This window comes from Zootoca vivipara, chromosome 12 (assembly GCF_963506605.1).
Source record: "Zootoca vivipara chromosome 12, rZooViv1.1, whole genome shotgun sequence".
NCBI classification, from domain to species: Eukaryota; Metazoa; Chordata; class Lepidosauria; order Squamata; family Lacertidae; genus Zootoca; species Zootoca vivipara.
In genome coordinates, this window is record NC_083287.1 from 56,290,293 (window position 1) to 56,304,642 (window position 14,350).

At 45.9% G+C, this 14,350-nt stretch overlaps 1 protein-coding gene across 1 annotated transcript; it reads right to left on the reverse strand.

Moving 5' to 3' along the window:
* Positions 1–1,217: 1,217 nt before the first annotated feature.
* C12H5orf15 (chromosome 12 C5orf15 homolog) lies at positions 1,218–13,046 on the reverse strand. The gene is made up of 3 exons (XM_035129947.2): positions 12,815–13,046; positions 5,179–5,789; positions 1,218–2,330 (listed from the first exon to the last, which is right to left on the reverse strand). Exons 1-3 carry the CDS (start codon positions 13,008–13,010, stop codon positions 2,199–2,201), a joined length of 939 nt encoding a protein of 312 aa, XP_034985838.1. The 5' UTR covers positions 13,011–13,046; the 3' UTR covers positions 1,218–2,198.
* Positions 13,047–14,350: the final 1,304 nt, after the last annotated feature.

The window sequence follows — 14,350 nt, forward strand, 5'->3', positions numbered from 1 at the left end:
ATACTGTATTGGCCCGAATATAAGCCCCACCTTTAAAATTGGAAGGGTGGGGGGAGGAGAAAAATAAAATAAAAAAATACCCGAATATAAGCCGCACCATTCCTTGCCGCTCCTGGCCGCATACCGTAAGGTCGCGGATATAAGCCGCACTTTAACTTTTCACGGTCGGAATTTGGGGGAAAAGTGAGGCTTATGTGCAGGCCACTATGGTAGATAAACCATTTAGAGACCAACTAAAGTATTAAGCAGCATATAAATAAGCAAAGTCAATTGGGGCAATAAACGTTACACGCCCTTTGGAAGCCAGATAGGCACAAACATTAAGAATGGAAAAATGGGACCACTACGGGCATTCAAGTAGCCCATTGGCCTTATTCCGTTTCTTCAGCCCCAACTCAGACAACACCTTTGTGTAGACCAGGCTTCCTCAAACTCTGCCCTCCAGATATTTTGAGACTACACTTCCCATCATCCCTGACCACTGGTCCTGTTAGCTAGGGATCATGGGAGTTGTAGGCCAAAAACATCTGGAGGGCAGAGTTTGAGGAAGCCTGGTGTAGACCATCTGTGATTATGCACCAATGACGGAGAAATACTGATGTGACTTTATAGGAAAATATCCTCCGACTACATCCTTTTTAAAAAAACATACACCCCTTTAATATGAAATGGTACAAGTCGCACCTTACACTGCTCCAAACATCTTGTGCTGCTCTGAGCAACTAAGCCAAAATATTTTTTCATTCAAAGTTGCACATAATTGTCATGTGCCTTGTGCAATTTTCACACCCACACCCAATTTTATTTTATTTTTGCTTTGATGGAATTACCAACAATCAAGCTGCGGTTCCTACAAAATTATATCCTTGGGGTTTATTTGAAAAAAAAAATCTTATTAAAAGTGATACAAGTTCAAATATGATAAAAAATTACCGCAAGGAAACAGTTATGGCAAGTATTGTTGGACTTCCTCTTTTTCCCCTTCCTGTTTAGGAATGTTTGCTGCAGAAGCTTCATTAAGCAAGATCGTGACCACTGCAACTCTTCTCATGAAATAGGTGCAAGGGTTTTTCAGAATAATACAAGACTTGGATATAAAGTCAAAGTTCCTACTGATTATATACATTTTTTTTCAGTCCTTCAAAAGGAATCATTCATGAACAAGGTGTACATTAAAAGTGAAACTACTAATTGCAACTTGTGGAAGTAAACATAAATAGCAAAAGTACATACTTTATTTATTTATTATTTGTTTTTTTTTAAATCCCAATGTCCCAAGAACTTTCTGTACAAGCTATATGCAAGAGATTTTTGTCTCTCCCGAAATTAAAAGAAAATAATGCAGTCTCCGCTGAAGCTGGGAAACTTCCGATTCCTGACAATTCTACGCCTTGATTAGAAGAAGAAATAATAAATCTCTCACCTTTCCTGGTTGCAATGGAATGAAAGCACAAGTTGTGTATTGGCAACCGTTAAAATATTGAGGGTGGTGCAGGTGAGCTTGTTCTGCTGATCTTTCATGTATCTCAGCTTCAAGCCTAGAGAGGTTTTCTCACAACTTTGGGGTTTTAAAGGCATTTTCTTTTGCAGAGAAAATGGCAGAGAGAGAGAGAAAGAAAGGAAAAAACGGGCTCTGAATCACCACCAGTTTTTAAAATGGTTATCTAAGCTGTGCAAGGAGACAGGCTGACTGGTAACATGTGAAAGGTTGTTCTCTTAAAATGCAGGTCTACTTAAAGGCTATAGAGAACAAATACCAGCTAAAATCTTCAGCCAAGTGATGTGGTTTAAAGTAAGGAGCCAGATACTTTGTTGTAGTAAGTTTCCCCCCAAATCTGTACTGAGGGAAAAAGAGAACGCATGATGCAAAAAAGAGAATCGCCAGAGTTCCTTTCAGTGTGGTTCACTGTTGCCAGATTTAGCAATACATTGAATATTGGAGATTACTTGGCTATGTTCTAATCTAGGACTGCTCCAGGCAGACGGGAATACACTGGAAGATAAATAAAAGTGATTAACAACGGCACTACGTGCACTGATTTGTAAGTTTGGCAGCCACCTGAAGGAAATACTAACCTTCCATGCCCTCGTATAAGGCTAAGAACTTGAAAGGCAAGGAAGTGTGTGAGCTTATGGCAAACACCTGCACCTCAGGCAAAGGAAATCACTAGTTCAGTCAACTCAGATCACGCCGCTTTTTAAAAAATGTAATCATTGGTGATTTTTAATGAAGGCATAGCTTCATTGACATTTTGATCCAAACGATGGTACCCGACGGTTCTGGAGCAAAGCCCATCTCGCCATCTTCTGCTCTGGACCAACAGGATAATCTAGAGAGGAAAGAAACAATTAGCTAACGATAAAGAAAGGAGGACGCGGTTCAAGGAGAAACGCTTCCTGCTTTGTCAGCGTTTGCAAATCATCGCAACCATTTCCTTCACTAAATGCGCCTACTAATTAGTTTCTGGGTCCAATTCAAAGTGCTGATTTTGACCTAAAGGTAAAGGGGCCCCTGACCATCAGGTCCAGCCGTGTCCGACTGGGGTTGCGGCGCTCATCCCGCTCTATAGGCCGTGGGAGCCGGCGTTTGTCCGCAGACAGCTTCCGGGTCATGTGGCCAGCATGACAAAGCTGCTTCTGGCGAACCAGAGCAGCGCACGGAAACACCGTTTACCTTCCCGTTGGAGCGGTCCCTATTTATCTACTTGCACTTTGATGTGCTTTCGAACTGCTAGGTGGACAGGAGCTGGGACCGAGCAACGGGAGCTCACCCCGTTGCAGGGATTCGAACCGCTGACCTTCTGATCAGCAAGCCCTAGACTCTGTGGTTTAACCCACAGCGCCACCTGGGTCCCTCTGGTTTTGACCTACAAAGCCTTAATATACCGCAAGGACTGCATCTCCCCATATGAATCGACCCAGACCCTGAGATCATCCTCCGATGCCCTTTTTCCTGTACCACTTCTGGGAGGTCTGGAGGGTGGCAGCATAAAAACGGGCCTTTTCTGCAGTGGCTCCCCACTTGCAGAATGCTTTTCCCAGGGAGTCTCGCCTGTTGCCTTCACTGCATATCTTTAGTCACCAGCAGAAAATAGAACTCTTCTCCCAAGCCTTTGCCCGATTAAAAAATATAGCCTTTTAAACTGTGCGGTTGTTTTCCAGAGGGGGGTGTTATTAGGTTGGGGTTTTTTTTTTAGTTTGCTGTTATTATGCTTTCATTTTGCATTTTTATATTGTCAACTGCCCCGTGTTCTTCGGGTGAAAGGCTGCATTCAAGTTTAAAAGACACTGTCATCCATCATATGTCTTCTCCCGTTACGATTCCATATTATAAATCCACTGAAGACTGGGGACGGAGGGGATAAATGTAATGAACACACATCAGTTCCCACCCAGGGCAAGGGGGAAATGTTTACATTCCTCGGAACATTAAGCTTAAAATGCTGCACCACATTTTTATGACTTAGAAGAGTAAATATAATGTAGAGCACCTACTCCTGAGAGTGGTTTATTATTTTTACTTAATTCTTCTCCACTTAAAACTGTCACATCTGCTTTGATAACATTTGTAAACCGTCTCGGAAAGCACAGGTTTTCAACCTTTTTGAGTACATGTCTCCCTTGACCAACTGCATTCTTTCTGCAGCACTCCTGGGGGGTACGGGAGCCCAGTTAGGTCACCCCTTGCCGGCAGCCTCTCAGCCTTTTCCAAACACCCTCTCTTGAGGAGGGTTCCCTCAGCCTCCTCTCCTCTCCCCAATCTTTGGGAGTCATCTGCGCAGCCACTGCTGTCGCCCCTGGTTTCTGAGCTGCCCCCCTGAGAAGTGCCTCCTCACACTGCCCCACAAGGGCCTGGGAAGCACTCCCTGGCCAGCCCCAGAGACACCTTTCGCCTGGGGAGCTTGTCGCCAGGGCTGCTGCAACAAACAGCTGTGCAAGCCTTTGGGAGACACAAGAGGGCATCAGAGGGCGGGAGGGAAGGAAAGAAGGACAGAGGCGAGTGTTTGCCGTGGCACCCCTGACTAACATTCAATGCACCCCAGGGTGCCATGGCACACTGTTTGAAAACAACTGCCATAAAGTGTTGACTATGGACAGATTAACAACTGATTGCATTTACAAATTAACCTAGCTATCTCAATATGATGGATTGGAACCCTTCTTCATTTAAGATTTTCAGCGTTGCAAGCCTGTACCTGTACAGTGGTACCTCGGTTTAAGTACACAATTGGTTCTGGAAGTCTGTACTTAACCTGAAGCGAACTTTCCCATTGAAAGTAATGGAAAGTGGATTAATCCGTTCCAGACGGGTCCGCGGAGTACTTAAACTGAAAATACTCAAACCAAAGCGTACTTAAACCGAGGTATGACTGTATTTCCTAACTTTGCTGCATTTTCTCTGCCTTGACGTCCAAGCACCACGGAGAACACGTGCGTTTGTATATTTGAAATGCTGATGAAAATATTTCCTATTAATTACTTTGCAGCTTTCGTTGTATATCTTGTATGATAATGTTTTCTATTCCCCCCACGGTATTATGTACTTGTGCACGAGTTTTGAATGCATTTGTTTTTGCACGCCGCTTTTGAGTACAAATGTGTCGAAATGGGGTATGTAAGTCAACGAATGAGAAGGTTTCCGATTCTGTTCAAACACCCGCTTTGCAGTTACTTGCAGCATAATGTAAAAATGCCAGTGCAACTGCATACTTAATGTAAGGGGGGAGGGATTATAGAGGAAACCCTCCCCCTCTCATCAGGAGCAGCCAGTCTCCAAGCAGTCATGAAAGCACGGGGTCTGACGGGGTGAGTCAGGAGACAGAGAAGGAGTGCCAGGGCTCTGGCAGCATTGGAGAGCCCCTGCTCCACAGGGAGGAAGAGAGAGAGGCGGGAAGGGGGGACAGGGAGAAGGCAGACCGTAGACCCTTCCCCCCGACACCGGTATTGAGGAGGAGGAGAAAGGGGAGGAGATGCACTGTCCCGAGGCTTTTATGTTGGTCAAAGTCGCGAAAAGGGGCAGTGCCGGATTCTGATACGGAATGAGAAGACATGAAACCGACAGCTCACCACACTGTAAATAATGTGCACCAATAAAGACTTTTGAAAGACAAGTATGTGGAAGGTCGTTACTCAGGAGTAGTCTTAACAACCCTGACACTTAAAAAAAAGGCGGCCTACCTTTCTTTTATTGTGGTACGTGATGTAAACAGCAGCTACCAAAAAGGCAACGATAACCAGGTGGAAAAAGAAATGGCTGTCCTCTTCCAGTTCCGAGGAAGAGGCATCCTTCATCTCGTCAGGAAGCAATTTCTTATTTTCATAGCTGCGCATGCTGGCCAACTCTTCCGTAAACTCCGAGATGCCTTGGTCGTCTTGATCGTCAGACGGCATTCCGTAGGGACCATAATAGTCAGCCGGATCTGCAGTTCCTTTGGCTGTTGGGAGGAAGCTGGGCACGTTGTCTTTGCCTACGGTGTCGTCCACCATGTCATCTTCGTTGATATTTGTATCTTCCGAAGTGTCAGCGTCTGTTTGCAAAGGAGGAGTCGCAGAAGCTGGAGCAGGAGTCGCAGAAGCTGGAGCAGGGGATGTTGCCTGCTTCCCTTCAGTTGCAGTTGGCCCAGGTGACACAGAAGCACTGCTCTTTGGAGATGTTGGTATCATGCCTTCATTTGCTGCCGTCCTTGTTCTGTCCCCATCGACTTTTGAAACAGGCGGTAAGTTGTGAGTTGTGAAACTGGATGCCGAGACATTTATACGCTCAGAAAGCTCTGCCTCGGTTGTAGTGCCTGGGAAAAGGAAATAAAAATCAGGATAATCTGAAGTTTGGAACAAAGATTCTCATGGTGTATCTTGATTTCACGAAGGATGTCAATGATAGTACAGTATAGTGTTCAGCAACCCCCTGCTATTGGTTCAATTGTTGGTATTATAAACTGGGGAACATTTAATGAAGTCCATCCACCTGAGCAACAGAAATCAGCTTGTGCAACAGGATAGCCTCCCAAACACCCCAAAATCTGCTCCAAAGGGTCCTTCTCAGACACTTTGCATCGTCGCCATGTCTTTACGTGCAAACCACCTACCTGTTTGTTTCCTGCAAACCAAAATTCGTTCTTGGCTTGCCACTCACGTTTGGAGAGAGAAACAAACCACAATCCTAGGTTTAGGCAGAATGTAAAGCCGGAGCATGGATTATTTCCTGACAGCACAGGGAGAAGTGAACCGCGTGTGATCTCAGCTGCATGCTGCATGCGCACATTGTCCGTTGCTTATTTTAACTAGGGCTCAATGTGATGCGCAACCCAGGTCAAATAGCCACACTGAACAGGGACAGTTGTCGCAAAACAAGTCTTTGTCAACTGAACAAATAATGAAGAACTTGCTGAGAGAGACAGCACATCAAATGAATGAGAGTGTGGCAGTGTGAATTCAGGTGCCAATGTCAATAGAGCCAGTCTGCAGCTCTGGCATATTTGCCCAAGAGATCAGCTGAGCGTATGACCATCAGTGCTGTTAACTCTCCCTTTTTTTGCGGGAAATTCCCCTATTCAGCGACCTTACTTTCATATCCGGGAGTTGACAGCCCCATAGGATTCCTTATCTTCAAATCCGGGGTTAGGAAGTAGGAATGCACAGATTTGGGGACATACAACATGCAGCGATAACTGCAGATGGTGACAGCAGTCCTGAAATTAAAAGACGTCTGCTTCTTGGGAGAAAAGCAATGACAAACCTAGACAGCATCTTAAAAAGCAGAGGCATCACCTTGCCGACAAAGGTCCATATAGTTAAAGCTATAGTTTTCCAAGTAGTGATGTATGGAAGTGAGAGCTGGACCCTAAAGAAGGCTGATCGCCGAAGAATTGATGCTTTTGAATTATGGTGCTGGAGGAGACTCTTGAGAGTCCCATGGCCTGCAAGAAGATCAAACCTCTCCATTCTGAAGGAAATCATCCCTGAGTGCTCCCTGGAAGGACAGATCCTGAAGCTGAGGCTCCAATACTTTGGCCACCTCATGAGAAGAGAAGAATCCTTGGAAAAGACCCTGATGTTGGGAAAGATTGAGGGCACTAGGAGAAGGGGATGACAGAGGACGAGATGGTTGGACAGTGTTCTCGAAACTATGAACATGAGTTTGACCAAACTGCGGAAGGCAGTGGGAAGACAGGAGTGCCTGGCGTGCTCTGGTCCATGGGGTCACAAAGAGTCGGACACGACTAAACAACTAAACAACAACATGCAGCGAAACAACGTTAACTACAGAAAAATACAAGGGTTTTTCACCCAGGCGGGGTGAAACTGGCTTGAGCTGCCGTGATGCAAGCTGGAAAAGTCTCATGACACCTGTTGCCCAAGGCTTCTTCTGCCTTCACCCCCTCCAAGTTGATGCAAATCAGCCACATGAAAAGTTAATGATTGGCTCTGGGTGGTAGGAGCCGGAGGGGGAGGGAACCTAGGCAGGGGCTGTGATATTCAATGGGCTTTCCAATGCTGCGTGTTTCTGCCAGTTACTGAAAGGACAGGAAGCAGGGAGCTTGGCACAGTGTGGGAGCAATTGGGAGCAGCAGGGTACCAGGTTGCCTCTGGTGCGATGCTAGCCTTGACCCTCCCTCTCTGTGCCCAGCAACAATGCACAGGATTATTGCAAGATGACTTCACCCCCAAAATGCCCATGCAACTGCTTCGATCTGCAGAACTGGCTCTGTGGCTCTGTTACAGGTACCACACAATACCCATTCTGCATTGGTAAGAAATCAATCTTTTACACGGGCAGCACCTACACTTTGGAACTCCCTGCCTATTGACATCAGGCAGGTACCTTCCCTATATACCAGGGGTCCGCAAACTTTTTCAGCAGGGAGCCGGTCCACTGTCCCTCAGACCTTGTGGGGGGCCGGACTATATTTTGAAAAAAATAAAATGAATGAATTCCTATGCCCCACAAATAACCCAGAGATGCATTTTAAATAAAAGGACACATTCTACTCATGTAAAAACACCAGGCAGGCCCCACAAATAACCCAGAGATGCATTTTAAATAAAAGGACACATTCTACTCATGTAAAAACACGCTGATTCCTGGACCATCCGTGGGCCGGATTTAGAAGGTGATTGGGCCGCATCCGGCCCCCGGGCCTTAGTTTGGGAACCCCTGCTATATACTCTTTTCAGGGCATGCTAAAAGCTTTTTCGTTTACACAAGCATATCCTCTTGCCTCTCTGAGCAAGCAAGTCGCTCATGAAAAATTCTCTTATTCAAGCAGAATGCACAATGTGGCAATGCAGTTTAGCAACACCATGCCTAGCTATCCTTCTTTATAAAAAATATTTATATACAGCTACATCTTTTTATATCTAGCAGTAAAATATAAAACTGTACAATAAAAACCACAAAGAAGTTGGAAACAGACATCAATTAACCACTGTTGAAGGGTGTGTTCTTAATTGCCTGCCGGGGTTTGGCAGAAATGAAGTTTTCAGCAAGTTTAAAAGCTAGCACAGAAGGCATTCTTGTAACAAAAGAAGACAAAATAACCAGATCGAGTAGCAACACTCTTCTGGATTACAAAATCAGGAAGAACAAGCCACAAGACAACGGCAAAGGGCGAGGGAAAACGGTTGAGTATCCGATCAGCATTAGCAAAATATAATCTGAGCATCATTTCGGAGACATCTTCTTCAAGGAAAGCTCTAAGTGTAAATCAGAATTAAAGAAAACGTCTGATATATGGAAAATGCATGGGCCAAAAATGGGCTAACATCACATCACTTCTACTTTTTATAGCAACTTGACGTAGGAGACAGACCTCACTGGAAAAAACTAGAAGGCTTGGCATTCGAGGTACTGCAGAATGGTGCACTGAAAAACCCTCCTTCCCGCTTGGGAATAAAAATATTAACTAGCCAGTCATGGTATACCAAAGGAGCAGCTGAACAGACGGTTCCTTGTTTGTACGGCACACCCTTTCCTATGTGAAGCAGACGTTAGAATTTAGCACAGAAACCCAAGTCACACGGATGTTTGTTAACCAAACTGTATGCGATACTTAGGTAAAAGAGGTGCGGAATTTTTGATCTTATGGAAAGCTTAAGGCAAGCATAGCAAATTGTGGGGAAGCTGCTTTAAATAAGGCTAGACAAACATCAGGCAGGATTCCAATAGGAAAAGAAGCCTATGATGGCTGGGAGATCCTGCAAAAGGGAGAGTTACTGTTAAAGGCATCAGAAGTTAAAGTGGGGCAACTGAAAAAGCTGTTGTGGCTGCAGGAAAAGCTGAGTGGTGAGCTGAAAATAAAACCAGACACATCTAGGAAATGGAAGGAAGGAACAGAGCACCTTGGCAGAGTACAGAAAAGTAGCCAGGACTTCTAGGGACAGAAAAGCAGCAGCTCAGAGTCACAGGTGGTTGGAAAACTGTACTCAAAAGTTGCTCATCAATGACTTCTTGTGAAATTGGAGGTTTCAAGTGGAACGCCACAGGGATCTACCCTGGGCCTGGGACACCTCAACTGTTCTTCATCAATGACTTGCTGAAGGGGTGGAAGGAATGCTTAACAAATTAGCAGAAGACACAAATTAGAAGAAGGAGCGGGCAACGTCTCTGAAGGCAGGAATAAAACTCCAAATGACCCTGAGGGAATGGAAGACTAGTCTGAAACCCAACAGCAACAAATTTAAAAGTTCAGCATTTGGGCAAACCAACAAACCAAAAGCAGACAAATGTAGGATGGGAGATACATGGCTTAATTTGACAGCAGTATATGTACCGTAAAAAGGATCATGGGATTGCAGCTGAGTCAGCCAATTGCTGCAGCTGCAAGAAAAGAGAGGTCTCATTGATTTTTAGGCTGCACTAGAAAAATCATCATTTCCAGATCATGAACCCTTTTTTCTGCATGACCTATTCTGGAGCACTGTGCCGAGTTTAATATGTCAAAATGGCTCAGCGGACTGTAGACAGGTAGGCAGAGGTACAGAAAACATTTGCGGTGAAGGAGTGTTACAGAAATTGGCTATGTTCAGCCTGGAGAAAAGAAGTCAGAGAGAACATGATTGATCCCACCTCCAGTAGTTTCAAGATGCAGTCAGAAAGAAGGCAAAGACTTCTTGTCCATTTCCCAAAGGACAGATTTAGTAGATTTTGCTTCAACATTAGGAGAAAATAAGATTGTGGCTGAACATTTGCAGACATTTCCAAACCATAAGAACAATTAGCTTTTGCTGCGGGATGTTGTCTCAATCGTTTAAGGGAAATCTTCCCTATCCAGGAACTTTGTCTATTAATTACAAATGAGTATTGCTTCTGAGTAAAGGTACATGAAATGTCCCTAAAAGGCAGACATCTATGACTTCTGATTAAGCTGTACTGCTAAACCCGCTGACTGGACCAGCCTTAGGGAGAGCAAAGAGCAACTTTGGCATGTGAGGAGGACGGACTCACTGTTAACCAAACATATTTTGGAATGCTGATAATGAAAACGTTAAGTAAAAATGGAAAGTTAACATGATGCTCACAATACAAACAAAGTAAGGCAGGCATTTGGGAATTTCCCATGTAGTTAAAGTAGTGCCTATGAAAGAGAGAGCCCCTTTTTACACCCAACAGATACCTGATATATTGAGACGTGTGGCATCTAATTGTGTCAGCCTGCAAGGATAACAAATGCTCCCTTTCTCCTCTCCTTTCCCCTGCAGCATGGGGTGGGGAGGAAATCAACACTTCATGTCACCCAAATGATCTGTTTCCTTGTGTCACTAACAGCCTAGAGCATGCAGGTTTATCAGAGGGAAGCCCCACTGCACTCCACAGCACTTACTCCCAGCTCCATGAATATAACATTGCAGACTTAAGGAACTTCTCTCTCTCCCTCTCTCTCTGTGTGTCTGTTGTTCATGGTGGGAAATTCAACTAGAAAAGCATATATAAAATAAGCAGATCAGGCTGCAACAGGTCTCTCCACTGAGGCAGATAATTATTAAATATCACTGCTGATTCTGAAGTTATCGCTTGTATTTAATAATGCAGCAGTAGTGGTTAGTGTTGGATTAGACCAGGGGTAGGCAATCTCAGGCCCGTGGGCCAGATGCGGCCCAATCGCCTTCTCAATCCAGCCCATGGACGGTCCGGGAATCAGCATGTTTTTACATGAGTAGAATGTGTACTTTTATTTAAAATGCTTCTCTGGGTTATTTGTGGGGCATAGGAATTCGTTCAATTCCCCCCCCCCCCAAAAAAAATATAGTCTGGCCCACCACATGGTCTGAGGGACGGTGGACCGGCCATGGCTGAAAAAGGTTGCTGACACCTGGACTAGGACCTGGGAGAGATCAGGGTTTGAATCCCCACTTGACCATGAAGCTTTCACTGGGTGATCTTGAGCCAGCCATTGCCTCTCTGCCTAACCTACCTCACTGGGTTGTTGTGGGGATATAAATGGGAATTATGCCATCTTGAGCTCCTTGGAGGAAAAGTGGGATACAAGTGTAATAAACAAGCAAAGGTAGAGCCCAAGGTGTGAGGCTCCACTTTCATACCACTTTAAACAGTCATGGTTGCCCCCCTCCAATAATTCTGGGAGCTGTCTTTTTTTAGGATGCTGAGTGGTAAGCGTTGCTACAATTCGCAGAGCGGTTTAACAATGAACACTTATTCCCTGGGAACTCTGGGAATTGTAGCTGTGGGAAGGGAAGAGGGGGTGTCCCCTAACAACTCTCAGGGCCCTTGGTGAACGAAACCACACAGGATTCTTTGGAGAAAACCAGGATGGTTTAAACTTTAAAGTGGTATCATAGTGCTTTAAATGTATGGTGTGTGGATGGGGCCAGAAGAGAGAGGGTGGGAGGAGGAGGAGATGATGATGAAGAAGACGAAGAAGAGGGGGAGGGGGGAGGGGGAATAAGAGAAAGAGGAGGGGGAAAAGAGAGAGGAGAAGAGGAAAAAGAAAAAGTGGAAGAAGAGAAGGCAGAAGAGAAGAGGGAAAGAGGAAAAAGAGAAGAAGAGAGAGGAGAAGAAAAGGAGTAGAAGAGAGGAGGGGAAGAGGAAGAAGACGTGGAAGAAGAGAAGAAGAAGAGAGAGGAAGAAGAAGAGGAGGGGAAGAGAGAGGAGGTGAAGAAGAAATTGAATAAGAGAAGAGAAAGGAGGGGAAGAGGAGGAAGAAGAAGTGGAATAAGAGAAGAAGAGAGAGGAAGAAGAAGAGGGGAAGAGAGAGGAGGTGAAGAAGAAATGGAATAAGAGAAGAGAAAGGAGGGGAAGAGGAGGAGGAAGAAGTGGAATAAGAGAAGAAGAGAGAGGAAGAAGAAGAGGAGGGGAAGAGAGAGGAGGTGAAGAAGAAATGGAATAAGAGAAGAGAAGAGAAAGGAGGGGAAGAGGAGGAGGAGGAAGTGGAATAAGAGAAGAAGAGAGAGGAAGAAGAAGAGGAGGGGAAGAGAGAGGAGGGGAAGAAGAAATGGAATAAGAGAAGAGAAGAGAGAGGAGGGGAAGAGGAGGAGGAGGAAGTGGAATAAGAGAAGAAGAGAGAGGAAGAAGAAGAGGAGGGGAAGAGAGAGGGGGGGAAGAAGAAATGGAATAAGAGAAGAGAAGAGAGAGGAGGGGAAGAGGAGGAGGAAGACGTGGAATAAGAGAAGAAGAAAGAGGAGGGGAAGAAGTAGGAGAAGAGAAGGAAGATGAGGAATAATAGTAATAAGAAGAAGAGGGGAGAAGAAGAGGGGAGAGGAAGAGGGAGGAGGGGGGGTGTTCCTGCCGGCGAGTGCGGAGACTGAATCCCCTTCAGAGCGGGACCCCAAGGCCTCCCTCCTCCTCCTCCCTCCTTACCGTTCTCGCTCTGGCCCCGGACCGTCAGGGCCCCGTCCGGCAGCAGCACCAGCAGGAGGAGGAGGAGAAGAGCGGGCCTTCCCCACAGCGACATCGCCGCCGCCGCCGCCTCGCCCCCTTCCCCGGGGGCGCCTCCGTCGTCTTCTTCTTCTCCTCGCCTCCTGCGCCTCCTCCTCCTTCGCCCGGCGGCCGCCATCTTGGCTGACCAGCGGCAGCAGCAGCAGCAGCCTCGGCCGAGGATGTGGCGTCTTCCGCTCGCTCCGCCCACGCGCTGCTAGGCAACGGCATTCCGCAGGGGCGCGGCGTCATGACGTGAGCACGGCCCCGCCCCCACGCGGCAAGCGCAGGAGAGGAGACGCGCGGGAAGCTGAGCTTCCCAGTCCCAATACAGTACAAGCAGCACGCCGCAAAGGCACAAGATTCAATCAAGTTTCAATCGAGTATTATTAGTACAAAAAGAGAACAATAAGAATCTTGTGCCTTTGCGTGCTGCTTGTATTGTATTGGACTTTTGAAGAAATTGGCAGCATTAGCCCATTATTTCAGAGCTTCCCAGTCCAGCAACAATTGCCGCTTGTGGGGAAACCCGCGAGCGGGATCCAGTGCCGGATTTATGTATATAAACACTGAACAAGCTGTAGTTTAGGGCCCCACTCATGCCACCCCCCAAAAAAAAAATTAAAAGGAATAAAATGGATTTACATTTCCAAAATATAAGATAAAAAACAAATAAAATAAAGGCTACATACAGCAACAGTGTTTTATATTGTGTAGGCTCCTAGGATGTAAGCCATGGGCCCCGCCTGCTCACCTGCTCCCTAAAAAATCACTGGTTTGCTCCTTTCTATATATAGGGTGCCTACATTCTGCATGTGCAAATGGCTTTAGATACCTATGAGGTCCATAAATTACCATATACCAGTAGCATATATTCAACACAAAAAAACAGCGACAATTTGTTGCTGACAAAGGACAGCTGGACATATGAAGGGCCCCATGACCTTCAGTAGCTTAGGGCTGCATCAAACGTAAATCCGGCCCTGATCCCAGCACAGCAGCCACGTTCTCCCCTCTTGCGTTTTCCAGCCACTTGCTGAAGAAAAGCATGCATTTGCAAGGCGGGGCTGGACTAGATGACCTGTGGGAGTCCCTTCCAGGTTTACAGTCCCATAAATCTCTGGCTTTCAGAAGCATTGCGTAGGCACGATGGCTAGCAGCCCTCGATAGCCCTCTCCTCCTCCATGAATTTGTAAGATCCTCTTTTAAAGCCATCCAGGCTGGTGGCCATCCCAGCCTCCTGAGGCAGGGAGTTCCGCAGTTTAAAACTCTGCGCTGCAGCTTTCTTTTGTCTGGACATTCAGCTTCACTGGATGTCTATGGCCTCCAGCATTGTGACGCAGAGAAAGTTTTCTGCATCAACTTCTATAATGCCTCCTCTTTCTCAGCTTTTTAGCCAAGAGAAAAAAAGCAAGGAAAAGGTGACATGATAGATAGGTGTTTGGGAGAGACGTCCCAAACGCTGCAACTTTTCTTACA